Source organism: Pleurodeles waltl, chromosome 12 (genome assembly GCF_031143425.1).
Source record: "Pleurodeles waltl isolate 20211129_DDA chromosome 12, aPleWal1.hap1.20221129, whole genome shotgun sequence".
Lineage (NCBI taxonomy): Eukaryota > Metazoa > Chordata > Amphibia > Caudata > Salamandridae > Pleurodeles > Pleurodeles waltl.
Genome location: NC_090451.1, coordinates 67,435,181 through 67,450,926, shown reverse-complemented (window position 1 = coordinate 67,450,926; position 15,746 = coordinate 67,435,181). Strand labels below are relative to the sequence as shown.

At 43.0% G+C, this 15,746-nt stretch overlaps 1 protein-coding gene across 1 annotated transcript in view; it reads right to left on the bottom strand.

Moving 5' to 3' along the window:
• ZFR2 (zinc finger RNA binding protein 2) overlaps positions 1-15,746 on the bottom strand; it is a 641,917-nt gene that overhangs the window by 512,244 nt on the left and 113,927 nt on the right. Inside the window, exons 3-5 of the mRNA XM_069216682.1 lie at positions 6,278-6,392; positions 5,542-5,754; positions 5,176-5,462 (exon numbers count right to left, since the gene is read on the bottom strand). Of these exons, the coding sequence (XP_069072783.1) occupies positions 5,176-5,462; positions 5,542-5,754; positions 6,278-6,392 (615 nt within the window). The remainder of the gene's footprint in view (positions 1-5,175; positions 5,463-5,541; positions 5,755-6,277; positions 6,393-15,746) is intronic.

Sequence of the window (15,746 nt, the reverse complement as noted above, 5' to 3'; positions counted from 1 at the left end):
TTTGATCGTCGAATTCCTCGGAGTCCGATTCGTGGATCGAAAAGGTTTCTTCTTCCTCTTGTTCCTCGAACTCTCGGTGCGCTGTCGGCGTGGACGCCATCTGAAGTCTCCTGGCTCGACGGTCACGGAGTGTCTTTCGGGACCGGAACGCGCGACAGGCTTCGCAAGTCTCCTCACTGTGCTCAGGTGACAGGCACAGGTTACAGACCAAATGTTGGTCTGTATACGGGTATTTGTTGTGGCATTTGGGACAAAAACGGAACGGGGTCCGTTCCATCGGCGGTGTTGGACACGCGGTCGGGCCGACCAGGCCCCGACGGGGGATGGAAAAGTACCCCGAAGGGCACCGGAGCGCGTCGATCTTCGATGCGGTGTTGAACCTAACTACGCCAATCCCGAACGCAACAATACCTACGAAAATCTTCCGAAATTTACTAACTTTCCGTTCCGAAACTCGGAGCGACAGGAACACGTCCGAACCCGATGGCGGAAAGAAAACAATCGAAGATGGAGTCGACGCCCATGCGCAATGGAGACAGAAGGAGGAGTCACTCGGTCCCGTGACTCGAAAGACTTCTTCGAAGAAAAACAACTTGTAACACTCCGACCCAACACCAGATGGCGAGCTATGCAGAACATGTGTATCTACAGCGACAGATGCCATCGAACCTCAAAATTTCTCAAAAATTCTCAGGGCAAGCCCACTTTTCTAGATAAAGAATAAGGTTTATGCTACTGTTTGTGGCATGTAGTCTCATGTTGAGTCCAGAGTGGTACAAGTTGTTTTTCTTCAAAGAAGTGTTCTGAGTCACAGGATCGAGTGACTCTTCCTCTCGGTGATATTGCACTCCTTTGTTAGATTGTTATCTCTACACCGTCAGGTTCAGACGTGTGTCTCTGCTCTGTCTTTCGACTCGCTCCAGTTCAAATTCTCTCTCTCATCTTACCCTGTTTCAAGAGTCTTGTTATTGCTTGAGCTTCTTCCATCTTAGTGCTCGCCTCGATACGCCTGGTTGCTCATTGACCGGCCTCCCTTCAGGGTGCAGACGCCCACGGCACTGACGCTAACCTGGTGGAACGGACCAGCATCTTGTGTGCAATCACTGCCTCTCCCCCGGTCATTGAGAGGCCGACTGCGATGACTGCAAATCCTTCCAATCAAAGAAGACCATTTGAGACCAAAGAGCACGTTGGTTGGAAATGGCGCACAAGACTGCGGATGACACCCCAGACATCTTTGGTGAGGAGCATGCTCAAGAGAAGCCTGTGCAGAAGGAAGAGGACCCTCTATCCAAGACTCTTTGGACTCTGACATCCAGTCGGTCATCGAAGCCATGAGATCACCTCAGCTCAACCTGTGAGTACCGTGGCTCCTCCCGTCCCCCTTCATACGCACCAAGTTCAGAGACTCTTACAAGCCCTCTACCTCTGAGGCGTCCACATCCCACCCTATGCAGCCTCAATACCCATATTCTAGGGGCTTCTACTGAGGCTCTTACAGAGGTAACAGAAACAAAGGACGAGGAAAGAGTTCCACCTCACATGTTTCCTCCTACACTGCAAAGCAGTGACTACCTTCCTCTTCCTCCCTTCTCATCCTACACCTGTACTCATACTCGCACTACATTACCAACATTCCCCATCGCAATCACAGACTATTTCAGGAACACATAACCCTTCTCAAGCGAGAAGCCTTCCTCCTTCTTCTCAAAGGGGCCATAGAGCCAGGTCCACTACAACTCCAAGGGACAGGAGTATACTCCCTATACTTTCTGATTCCCATAAGGGATGGTTCTCGCAGGCCTATTCTGGACCTCAGACCATTAAACAAATACATCCTGTCCGAACATTTTCACATGGTTACCCTTCAGAACGCTGTTCCACTTCTACAGCAAGGCGAGTTTATGACAGCCGTAGATCTAAATGACCCCTTCTTTCATATTCCCTTCCACCCTGCACATCGAAAATACTTGAGGTTCATCATTGCAGGAAAACACTAGCAGTTCAAAATCCTTCCTTTCAGGGTCACTACTGCTCCCAAAGTCTTCTCAAAGTGTTTAGCAGTAGTTGCCATGCTTAGCCGTATTTGCCGCACACCTCAGAAGACAAAACATTTATGTATTTCCCTACCTCGAAGACTCATCAAAGCCAGCATCTTAAGACAGTGCCAATAACACACTCAGCCGACAGTGGATCTTCTTTACACACAACCAAGTTTTACTCTGATCCTCAACCTCTTCAGGTACAGCCTTATCTAGTGGCCATTCTGAATGGAGAGCTAGGATTAGTATACCTCCTGCTTGTGTCCAGAGTTTTCAGACTCTACTCCCTTAATTGCACAAGAACCATACTTACACAGTCATAACCATTATGCATCTGTTGGGGATAATGGCATCTTTTATCGCCATAGTTCCCCATGCCAGACTTCACATGTGTCCCCTACTGCAGTGTCTGTCTCATCGTTGGTCTCAGTCACAGGGTCACCTGGAAGATTTACTCACTCACACTCACCGTTCTCTGAAATGGTTGCACACCAACAACCTGTTGTAGAGGAGGCCTTTTCTAGACTCTGTGCTTCAGATAACATAGACCACATGCGCATCAGGGACAGGGTGGGGCGCTCACCTTCCGTATATCACAGTCCAGGGCCTCTGGACTGCCAGTCACCAGTCCTTACACATCACGTACCTGGAGCTTCAGGTGGAATTCCTTGCCCTGAATGTATTTCTTCCTCACATGACTCACAAGGTTGTCTTAGTCCGCGTGGACAACATGACAGCCATGTACTCTGCAGAAAGGGGGGACATGGTCGTCCCAACTGCCACAAATCTCTCAGGCAATCTGGAAGCGGGCCCTCCACCACCACTTTCACCTGGTGGCAGAGTATCTCCCAGGGACAGACAACGACTTTGCGGAACTGCTCACCAGGATGCAATAGCAAGTTCACGAGTGGGAACTCCACCACGAGTACTTCAGTTATATTTCGCCAAATGGGGAACTCCTCAAATAGACCTTTTGCCACAGAAGAAAACGCAAAATGCCCAGGCTTCGCCTCCAGGTATCCACACCCTCTAACCAAGGGCAGTTCTCTATGGATTAACTGGTCAGGGATATTTGCTTATGCTTTTCCACCTCTCCCTCTCATTCAATTTCTGGTTCAGAGGATCAGGCAGACATCTTACACCATGATCCTTGTAGCTTCCTGTTGGGTGCGTCAACCATGGTTCACCACATTCCTTGACCTCTCATAGTTCCGCATGAGAAGCTCCCCAACAGGTGGACCTTCTCACTAAAAATCAAGGACAAATCAGACATCCAGACACCAAGTCACTCAATCTTGCGGTATGGCTTAAGAAATCATAGAGTTTGGTTACTTAGGCTTGCCTGCGGAATCTATGGACATTCTCAGAGTAGCATGTAGACCCACAACTAGAGCCTGTTATGCAGCAAAATGGAAACAGTTTGTTTGCTACTGTCAACCCAAACGTATTGACTCCATGAAAGCTACAGTTCAAGAGATTGTTTGTTACTTGCTCCATTTACAAAAAGCAAATCTAGCCTACACTTCCATTTGACTTCATCTTGCGGCTATAGCTGCATATCTACAGAACAGACAACATATTTCCCTGTTCAAAATCCCAGTCATTAAGGCTTTCATGGAAGGCCTTAAACGGTTCATTACCCCTGCACCATCATGGAACCGTAACATTGTGCTCCCTAGGCTCATGGGTCCTCCTTTTGAACCACTTCATTCATATCCTCTTCAATACCTTTCTTGGAAGGTAGCTTTCTTAGTTGCAATCACATCAGTGAGCTCCCGGCCCTAACTTTGGAAGAACCTTTCTTCCAGATTCATAGGGATAAGGTAGTTTTTTGCAATAATCCTGTGTTCCTTCCTAAAGTGGTTGTCAGTTTCATATAAACCAGTCCATTGAATTACCCGTTTTCGTTCAACAACCTGACTGTTTCAGAAATAGCTCTCCAAACTCTGGATGTTAAAAGAGCACTCATTTTACATTGACAGAACCTAAAAGTTTAGGAAACCTAAACAGCTCATTGTAGCTTTTTCACCACCTCACAAAGTTAGTCTATTATGCAAATGTGGCATAACTAGATGGTTAGTTAAATGTATACAGACTTGTAACGCTAAAGCCAAGAGGCCATTATCTGTTACCCCTAGAGCACATTCTACTAGGAAAAAAGGTGCTACTATGGCCTTTCTTGGAAACATCACCATAAGTGACATTTGTAAGTGAGCTACATGGTCACTCCGACACACATTCACAAAACACTACTGTGTGGGTGTACTAGCATGCCAACAAGCTAGTGTGGGTCAGGCTGTACTACAAACACCTTGTCCAGTCAACTTCAATTCCTACAGGCTAGCCACTGCTTTTATGGAGGGACTGCTTTACGGTCTATGCAAATCATGTGTATCTACAGCCACACATGCCTTAGAACGGATTATGTTACCCTGTAAGCATCTGTTCGTGGCATGTAGTGCTGTAGATTCACATGCTCCCTCCTACCTGGATGCCTGTGTCCATTGCAGTTAAATTGTATTTGTATATAGTTGTACATATCTATTTGTATTTTTGAATGGAGATCTTTCTCAATACTTCTCTTCTTTGCACGCCTCTCTCACACGTTTGTGGGAAAACAATCTAACAAAGGAGTCAATGCCCATGCGCAATAGCACCGAGAGAAGGAGTCACTCGATCCCGAGACTCAGAACACTTTCTTCGAAGAAAAAAAACTTTTGTCACTTCAGACCCAACACTAGATGGCAGGAGTATGCAGAGCATGTGTAACTACAGCCACACATACGATCGAACAGTACATTAAAATAAAAAGAAAATAAAGTCCTTGAAAAACAGTGATCTAAAGGGTTTCTAAACAGTTAACATTCAATGTTAGGGTAAGATATTCTATAAATCTGAGGAAGATCATCACTGAAGAAAGCCTGCTTTTGAATGTTTACACTATTACATCCATCAGAAGGCACAATCATTCAAAAGATACACATTTATGAAAATAACAAACTGCAAAATGAAAGATCCTTCACCACCGATACTAGCAAGGTAGGGACTTGGTGCTCACAAAACAGTTTTTTCAGCAGGAATGAAATGTTCATATGAGATATATTAACAAGAAAGAACACAAAAGGCTTCTAACCTGGGGACCAGCACAACTGATTTTACAGATATCACAATAGTGGAGCTGCGGTTGCTTTGGTGGCCCTTTTGACCTTAGTTGTTTATTTTGGAATGTGATTTTTTTGTTAAAGTTGCCAGCAGGATTGGTGTTCGTGCTATTTCCTGCACTGCCCCACGTTGAAGAAACTGCTGACTTCTGTGACTGGTGCACTGGAAGCGGTTGCTGCTGTGGTGGTGGTTGTGGCTGATGGTAATATGTACTGCCTGCAGGGTAAACAGTGGGATCATAACTGGTGTAACTCGTACCTAAAACACAGAAAGAAATTCTGTGAGATCTGCCAAACTTGATGCTTAGAATAATTAATCTAAAATTTGAAGCATTTACCGGCGTAGGTGGCAGAAGTGGAGTTATACGTTGAGCTAGGGGTGTAGGATGGAATGGTTGAGGCCGGTACACTTTGTTGCACAGTTGTCACAACGGGGTAAACAACATAACTTGAGGGTGTGGAGTTCACAGTTTGCACAGGCTTAATGGTTGTGATCTGTCGCTGAGGTTGCGTGTACCCACTGCTGGACTGACTATAGCCTCCTTTGGAACCTAAAAGACAAAAATAATGTTTAAGAAGCATTGTTTAACATATTTCATTCAAACCAGCCTTGCCCCATTTGACTTAATCACAAGGTAATTATGGGTAAAAGCACAGGAATTAGATTCTAACACAGCATTACTCGAATTACCTTTCTTGCCCTTTCATCTCAAATATGAAGCACAATCCCTTGATTAGCATCATATTATTACATATATGTCTTAGGATGTCTTCTTGTTCACTGGCACATTAAATCTTTTCTGCCACTCTACTGTGAAAATCTGGACCAACCAGCTAGTCCCCCAAAATACAGCACGCAGACCAAAGTTCCAAGTATTCTACTCATCTACCACTCCCCAGAACCATTATGTTTGCAAATATATGAAGAGTTGGTCCTTTGTATGAATCCTTTGTTCAGCCACGTAAACTGTATATCAGCTAGAACATGCTGCTCTGATATTTAAACTGTCATAAAGTGCTTGATGAAGTTTATGGAAACATACATAGATAGATATTAGGATTCAGGACACTTACCCGCCTGGTAGTAGGAATCTGTGGAATTGTGGACAGCCTGGGTTGCGACTGGCTGATAATACTGTTTATTCTCATAGGTAGTGGCAGCACTGGTGCGTCCGTAGCTGTAAGTATCCTAGCGATTGAAATAACTGTTCAGTAGCTAACAATCATACCTCAATTCAAAAAGGTAAACATTAGGGTAAAGAACATCTTACTCACATGAATGTCCCTTTTACTAATTTTTCCTTCATAAATTCACTCTATGCCCCTCTTTCTTCCAACGTATTTTAAATTAGACTTATTTTTTTAAGGTAATGAATCAAACACTTCAGATGTACACACTCCATATCATCACGGAAAACAAACATAAATAGTATCTCATTCAAGATTTTAAACAGTTAATTGATCCCATTGACACCATCACCATCACTGCCTCCCACGCAGCTGCCCATACAACCTGTGCCCCGGCTGTATACACATACACTAAGATGCATCCAAAATGTCAGCTGCTCCACCTGGTTGTTGGCTGCACTGCTATCCATAAAACAACAGTACAGCTTTCGGGCATTGCTGGACTGGGCAGATTTGGCCAAAATGTATAAAGCCAGTAACCTATCCATAGCGCAGGTATTTCTGCTAAAAACCCTTTGAGTTCTGGGAATCAAAGATTCCCAGTTGCACTATATAATTTACTACCTGCATATGGTAGCGTGATCAACCAACAGTTACCCTGTAACCTTCTTATGACCGGGCACTGGTAAGCTACAAGTTAGCTACCTAGAATTTTGGGTTAAAATTAGGTAGAGGAACTGGAATCACATTTGGAATTGGAAATCACATTTGGTTCAGGGACACACATGATATGGCCTTCCTTATCAGTTTCTCAATATATACAATCAACGAGGAACAATTCCAGTCTGCCGTATTACTAGAATCATACATTCAAACCAGTACCATATAGTGCAGCAATCTATTCTTGCCATTCGAGTTTCATGACGGGAGAATCCAATTCTCTTGTGGAAGGAACTTTCTAGCCTGAAATCCTAGTTCTTCTCCTGGGAAATCTCCATTATAGTCATAAGCACTGAATAGTCCCACCCACAAGCAGGATACCAGAGCAATTTTTATAAAGAATATATTAAATAACAATGTACACTTTTATTTTGGGGAAAAACAAGTTTTAGAACAGCCAATTAGAGGATATAGACATTTTTTCTGTATATACTTTTATAAAGATCAATATTTTTAAAATGCATACATAGCCACCAAAAGAAACCTAGTGACCTGAAAAACACTTTCACAAACCTTTCATAAAGGAAGTGTGAGAAAAACAATAACAATGTGGCAATATAGGTGGAAGCCTGAAAAGGGCTGGATGAAAACTATGCTGCTCATTTAAGGCACAGAGTACTTCCAGTATCCTTTAAAGCTATATAGGTAACAGTTGAGACCGTTCTTTTTTTTTTATGGAGATAATGAATAATACGAGAACTGAGAGCAATGCCCCTTCTCTGGGGAGAGGGAGGGTTGCGTATGACTATTACAAAATTACGCAGAAAAAGAGATAGGATTTCAGGTAAGAAACTATCCCGTCTACGATGGGTGACCTTTATAAATCATATGGACTGAACAGAATAGCAAGGTCATCCCTACAAAGCCAGAGAAGATGAGGAAAAGGAAAAACACCGATAGTGTCCTATCCCAACAGATTCTGAAAAGAGGTTTGCCACATCTAGGCACCTGCTCTGTAATCAGTAAAAAGGCAAAAGTGCCTTGTGAAGGTATGTACAGACCTCCAAAGAGCCACTTTACAAACATCTGTAATAGAAATGTTTTGTAAGAAAGCCACAGTAGTAGCCCTACCATTGGTAGAATGAACTTTGGGCCCTCCAGCCAAAGTATTGCTGGCATTACCACAACACAGTAAAATACAGTAAACAATCTAACGGAAAATGGGTTGTATAGAAAGGGAATTTGCAAGTATATGGTCAGATTGGTTAATAAATTTAGTTTTATCAAAATACAACTTAAGGCAATTTAAGTCTGTTTTAAGGCAAGGAAATGCAAATCTATTTCAGCCGAAGTGGAAGGATTCTGAAAGAAGGTCAGAAGGGAGACTAGCTAATTTACATGTAAATCAGAGACATCTTTAAGAAGAAACAACAGACAGACATAATTGCCACCAGAAGCTGTCTTCCAGGAGACATACTGGAGAGCCGTTTTATGACTAATTTCAAAAGTATTAATTTGGAAGGGACCACATTCAACTCTCAGGGAGGAGAAGGTCTCCTTAAGGGAGGGTAAACTGCTTAATCCCTTCCTGAAAATCCTTGCCATCTGGAATTTTGAATTTTTTTTTTATAAATAATCTTTTCTGTAAGCCTTTGAGGCTGCAATTCTACCTCTATAGACAAAAACTGCAGCGTTGACTTCACTAAATCTGGAAGGTAAAGAGAATACACCTTCTCTTGGCACTTGGTAGGATGGATTTTCTTTTGCAGAAACCAATTGTTAAACCTTTTGCATTTGAATAGCTAAGATGTTCTAGTGGAAAGATGTTTGACCTCTTTGAAAATGTTTATAAATTCATCTGGCAGATTTAAATATCTGTACTGCGAGAGTTCAGGTGCCAGGCCGCCAGGCTAAGTAATGGAAGATCGGAATGCAGGATCTTGGCACAGAACTTGAAAAGGAAATATGGTCTGCATGGCAGGCGTCAGTGTGGATGTCCTAAGAAGTGTAGAACCATAACCACTTCAGAGCTATGAGAATCATTCTTGTTCTTTTCTTCACAACTTTGATGATCAAGAAGAAGCTCAACATTATTGGAGAACATGCATAAAAAATGTATTTGATCAACCGATCAAAAGAGCATTCCCCATTGTTCTTGGATGAGTAATTTGTGCATTTCCTGTTGTCTGTGTTTCCAATTAAGTCCACATCATCACAACCCCATTTGAAAAGGATCTCCTGAAGGACGTCACTGTTTATTACGCAATCAAAATTTTGTTCTAATACCCTGCTTAGAGGAGTCACTTGTGTGTTGTGGATTCCTGGTTGTTGAAATGCTGTGATGTGCAGGTTCTGTGCAATCAACCATCTCAAAATCATCAGGGTTTCTACAGACGGTGCTCTGGATTTCATGCCTCTCTGTCTGTGGAGATAACACACTGTGGTGGTGCTGTCTGTCTGAATAAGCAGGAAAGACACTGTTAAACTGGGCAGAAATTACTTTAGGGACAGTTGGACCGCCCACATCTCGAAAAGGTTGATGTGGTAGATATTTTCATTCCACAACCGCAAACATCAGCTCTGAAGACATTCATATGGGCTCCCTAGGAGAGAAGCATCAGTCACAATGTTGTAAGACAGTTCTTCTGACTGAAAAGGGACACCTCAGCAGACAGGATGATCTGCGCCACATTGAGAGGGATGTGACAGTGTCAATATGTTTACCCAAAGGGCTGAGAGATGATACGACTGGTTTTCTATGCATTGTTGCAATGGCCACATATGGGCGTCTGGGACCAGAAAGAAGCAGGAAGTCACTAACATCAGGAACGAAGAAATAAAACGGGCCATTGGGCACTTCGTCTTTAGAAGGCTATAACACTTCAGATGAATATTAAACAGTATAATCCAAAAAGAATACACTCTTGATGTTATTGTGTCTATGAATGACTTCAAGTAATGGATGGACTGTGCTGGAGACACTGCTGATTTGGAGTGATTTACCCTCGGACCCCAAAGGTGAAACAGAAACAAAGTAGTGTTGAAATGATGGTTTGTTTCTTGAAGTGTTGATGCCTTTTTAAGTTAGTTGTCTAAGTAAGGATAGATGCAGCCTCCAATTTTTCGAGGTTTGCTACCACTTCATTCATGCACCTCACACAATGTAAAAAGGGCATATTTTAGACAAACAGTTAGGACTTTGTGTTGATAATGATCACTGCCCCGTAATGCTATGTGTATTTGACCACTGGCTCCATCATGACCATTGACTCCATTTTGTGCTTAGCTTCAGGTGCAGTCACTGTGGCGATGCAGGGTTTTTCCATACTGAGCTTGTTTCCACACTGAACTTGTTTTCGCTCTTCTCACCAGAGCAGGGTCATACTGTGCTAGAACATATCATGGGGGATGTAGCTATGATAAGACTGTACAAGAGAATGTTTTAATCAGGGAAAGGTACAGCTCTGTCTCAGGTATGCACATTGGGGCCTGGCCAGTTCTTCTGCGTGCTTTGGACAGAGACCGAGTACTGCTAGAGTGTGAATTTCATATCCAAAAGGAGGGGGATTACTAGAATCTTCCTCGAGTTAGTTTAATGTATAAAGGGTGAGGAAAACATAGCGCTGAGACAGAAAAGCTCTCCTGAGAGTGGATGCACTGCTCAAGACAAATCCCATTTCAGGGACATTCTCCTGACTCAGCCGCTCAGGGTTCCTCAGCTTGGTACTGGCAAGGATGATGGATTCAAGCCCCATGGTGATTCATTTTAATTCTTAAATATTTAGCTTGACTCATATATGGAAAATGTCACTTACCCAATGTACATCTGTTCGTGGCATTAGTCGCTGCAGATTCACATGCTGTGCACATCCCGCCATCTGGTGTTGGGCTCGGAGTGTTACAAGTTGTTTTTCTTCGAAGAAGTCTTTTCGAGTCACGAGACCGAGGGACTCCTCCCATTTCGGCTCCATTGCGCATGGGCGTCGACTCCATCTTAGATTGTTTTCCCCGCAGAGGGTGAGGTAGGAGTTGTGTATGCTAGTAATAGTGCCCATGCAATGGAGTGAATGCGTATGTACATAATGAAGTTTCAAGTAATATATTTACAAATGTACAAATGTTTAAGATCTACTTCTAAACGGCTACAGGCTCCCGGGGAGGCGGGTGAGCGCATGTGAATCTGCAGCGACTAATGCCACGAACAGATGTACACTGGGTAAGTGACATTTTCCGTTCGATGGCATGTGTAGCTGCAGATACACATGCTGTGCATAGACTAGTAAGCAGTTATCTCCCCAAAAGCGGTGGTTCAGCCTGTAGGAGTTGAAGTAGTTTGAAATAATGTTCTTAGTACAGCTTGACCTACTGTTGCCTGTTGTGCAGTTAACACATCTACACAGTAGTGCTTGGTAAATGTATGAGGCGTAGACCATGTTGCTGCCTTACATATTTCGTTCATTGGAATATTTCCTAGAAAGGCCATGGTAGCACCCTTCTTTCTGGTTGAGTGTGCCTTTGGTGTAATAGGCAGTTCTCTTTTAGCTTTAAGATAGCAGGTTTGAATGCACTTAACTATCCATCTAGCAATGCCTTGTTTTGAAATTGGATTTCCTGTATGAGGTTTTTGAAAGGCAATAAATAGTTGTTTTGTCTTTCGAATTAGTTTTGTTCTGTCAATGTAGTACATTAGTGCTCTTTTGATGTCTAATGTATGTAGTGCTCTTTCAGCGACAGAATCTGGCTGTGGGAAGAACACTGGTAATTCTACCGTTTGATTCAAGTGGAACGGTGAGATTACTTTTGGTAAAAATGTAGGATTGGTCCGTAGAACAACTTTATTTTTGTGTATTTGAATAAATGGTTCTTGAATGGTAAATGCTTGAATTTCACTCACTCTTCTTAGAGATGTGATGGCAATTAAAAATGCAACTTTCCACGTTAAGTATTGCATTTCACAAGAGTGCATGGGCTCAAAAGGTGGACCCATGAGTCGTGTTAAGACAATGTTGAGGTTCCATGAAGGAACTGGTGGTGTTCTTGGTGGTATAATTCTCTTTAGGCCTTCCATAAACGCTTTTATGACTGGTATCCTAAACAATGAAGTTGAGTGCGTAATTTGCAGGTAAGCTGAAATTGCCGTAAGATGTATTTTAATGGAAGAGAAAGCTAGTTTCGATTTTTGCAAATGTAGTAAGTATCCTACTATCTCTTTTGCAGATGCGTGTAAAGGTTGAATTTGATTATTATGGCAGTAATAAACAAATCTTTTCCACTTATTTGCATAGCAGTGTCTAGTGGTAGGTTTTCTAGCTTGTTTTATGACCTCCATACATTCCTGTGTGAGGTCTAAGTGCCCCAATTCTAGGATTTCAGGAGCCAAATTGCTAGATTCAGCGATGCTGGATTTGGATGTCTGATCTGTTGTTTGTGTTGTGTTAACAGATCTGGTCTGTTTGGCAGTTTGACATGAGGTACTACTGAAAGGTCTAGTAGTGTTGTGTACCAAGGTTGCCTTGCCCATGTTGGTGCTATTAGTATGAGTTTGAGTTTGTTTTGACTCAACTTGTTTACTAGATATGGAAGAAGTGGGAGAGGGGGAAAAGCGTACGCAAATATCCCTGACCAGTTCATCCATAGTGCATTGCCCTGAGACTGATGTTGTGGGTACCTGGATGCGAAGTTTTGGCATTTTGAGTTTTATTTTGTTGCAAATAGATCTATTTGTGGCGTTCCCCACATTCTGAAGTAAGTGTTCAGTATTTGGGGGTGAATTTCCCATTCGTGGATCTGTTGGTGATCCCGAGAGAGATTGTCTGCTAACCGATTCTGAATCCCTGGAATAAATTGTGCTATTAGGCGAATGTGGTTGTGAATCGCCCAATGCCATATTTTTTGTGTTAGGAGACACAACTGTGTCGAGTGTGTTCCTCCCTGTTTGTTTAGGTAATACATTGTTGTCATGTTGTCTGTTTTGACAAGAGTGTATTTGTGGGTTATTATGGGTTGAAATGCTTTCAGCGCTAGAAACACAGCTAACAGTTCTAAGTGGTTTATATGAAACTGTCTTTGCTGAATGTCCCATTGTCCTTGGATGCTGTGCTGATTGAGGTGTGCTCCCCACCCTGTCATGGATGCATCTGTCGTTATTACGTATTGTGGCACTGGGTCTTGAAAAGGCCGCCCTTGGTTTAAATTTATACTGTTCCACCATTGAAGCGAGATGTATGTTTGGCGGTCTATCAACACCAGATCTAGAAGTTGACCCTGTGCCTGTGACCACTGTGATGCTAGGCACTGTTGTAAGGGCGGCATGTGCAACCTTGCGTTTGGGACAATGGCTATGCATGAGGACATCATGCCTAGGAGTTTCATTCCTAATTTGACCTGTATCTTTTGGTTTGGATACATGGCTTGTATTACATTGTGGAATGTTTGGACTCTTTGTGGACTTGGAGTGGCAATTCCTTTTACTGTGTTGATTGTTGCTCCTAGGTATTGCTGTGTTTGACACGGCAGAAGGTGTGACTTTGAGTAATTGATTGAGAAACCTAGTTTGTGTAGGGTTTCTATGACATAATTTGTGTGTTGTGAACACTGTATTTCCGTGTTGGTTTTGATTAACCAATCGTCTAGGTACGGGAACACATGTATTTGCTGCCTTCTGATATGTGCAGCTACTACTGCTAGACATTTTGTAAAAACTCTTGGCGCAGTCGTTATTCCGAATGGCAACACTTTGAATTGGTAATGTATCCCTTGGAATACAAACCTTAGGTACTTTCTGTGTGAAGGATGTATTGGTATATGGAAATATGCATCCTTTAGATCCAGTGTTGTCATGTAGTCTTGTTGTTTGAGCAGTGGGATTACTTCTTGTAATGTAACCATGTGAAAGTGGTCTGGTTTGATGTATGTATTTAATATTCTGAGATCTAGTATAGGTCTTAGAGTTTTGTCTTTTTTGGGTATCAGAAAGTACAGTGAGTAAACTCCTGTGTTTAGTTCTTGTTTTGGTACTAATTCTATTGCCTCTTTTTGGAGCAATGCTTGAACTTCTAATCCTAGAAGATTTATATGTTGTTTTGACATACTGTGTGTTTTCGGTGGGACTGTTGGAGGGAATTCGAGAAATTCTATGCAATAACCATGCTGGATAATTGCTAGTACCCAAGTATCTGTTGTTATCTCCTCCCAATGTTTGTAAAATTGGCTTTGTCTTCCCCCCACAGGTGTTATGTGATGGGGATGTGTGACTTGTAAGTCACTGCTTATTTTGAGGACTTTTGGGGCTTTGGAATTTTCCTCTATTTTTTTGGAATTGTCCCCCTCTATATTGCCCCCGAAAACTTCCCCGCTGATATTGACTTTGGTAAGTGGGCCTTGTTTGTGATGTTGTGGTTTCTGTAGGTTGTCCTCGAAACCCTCCCCTAAAGGGTGTTTTGCGAAATGTGCCTCTGCTCTGCGGGGAGTAGAGTGCGCCCATGGCTTTTGCTGTATCAGTGTCTTTCTTGAGTTTATCAATAGCAGTGTCGACTTCCGGCCCAAACAACTGCTGTTCATTAAATGGCATATTTAGCACGGCTTGTTGAATTTCCGGCTTGAAACCTGACGTGCGCAGCCATGCGTGCCTTCTTATTGTTATTGCAGTATTTACTGTCCTTGCAGCCGTATCTGCTGCATCCATTGAAGACCGTATCTGATTATTAGAGATATTTTGTCCTTCTTCCACCAATTGTTGTGCTCTTTTTTGGAAATCCTTGGGTAAGTGTTCTATCAAATGTTGCATCTCATCCCAGTGAGCTCTATCATACCTTGCCAAAAGTGCTTGTGAATTGGCAATGCGGCATTGGTTTGCTGCTTGTGCTGCAACCCTTTTGCCCGCAGCATCAAATTTGCGACTCTCTTTGTCTGGAGGTGGTGCGTCCCCCGAGGTATGAGAGTTTGCTCTCTTACGAGCTGCCCCGACAACTACTGAGTCTGGTGTTAACTGGGTTGTAATATAAACAGGATCTGTTGGCGGTGGCTTGTACTTTTTCTCCACCCTTGGAGTTATGGCTCGGCCTTTAACAGGATCCTGAAAGATTTGTTTTGAATGTTTTAGCATTCCTGGGAGCATAGGTAGTCTTTGGTATTGGCTATGAGTGGAGGATAGCGTGTTAAACAAAAAGTCATCCTCAATTGGTTCGGAATGCAAGGTGACGTTATGGAAAGCAGCTGCCCTTGCGATCACCTGTGTGTAAGATGTACTGTCCTCAGGAGAGGACGGCCTGGCAGGGTACGAGTCTGGGCTGTTGTCCGATACTGGAGCATCGTAAAGGTCCCATGCATCGGGATCATCTTGACTCATGGCAGTATGAGTCGGGGAGTGCATCAGTGGAGGAGTTGCTACTGGTGATGTGTGCACTGATGGTTGTGGAGACGGTGGTGGAGTTGTTGTCTTTGCCACCTTTGCCTGTGGCTCCTTGTCCTTTTTTTGAAAGGCAAGTTTTCTTTTTATTTTAATTGGGGGAAGAGTGGTTATCTTCCCTGTGTCTTGATGAATGTGGAGCCTCCTTTGAGTATAGTCTGGCTCTACAGCTTGAAGTTCCTCTCCAAATCTATGTTTTTGCATTTGGGAGGACAATCCTTGTTCCTCTGTATAGGAACCTGTTTTCGGCTCCGAGGCTGGATGTTTCGGAACCGAAACTTTTTCGGATGTCTTTTTAGGCTCCGAAGAAACCTTTGTAATTTTTGGCGTGGTGGTTTCTCGGTGCCA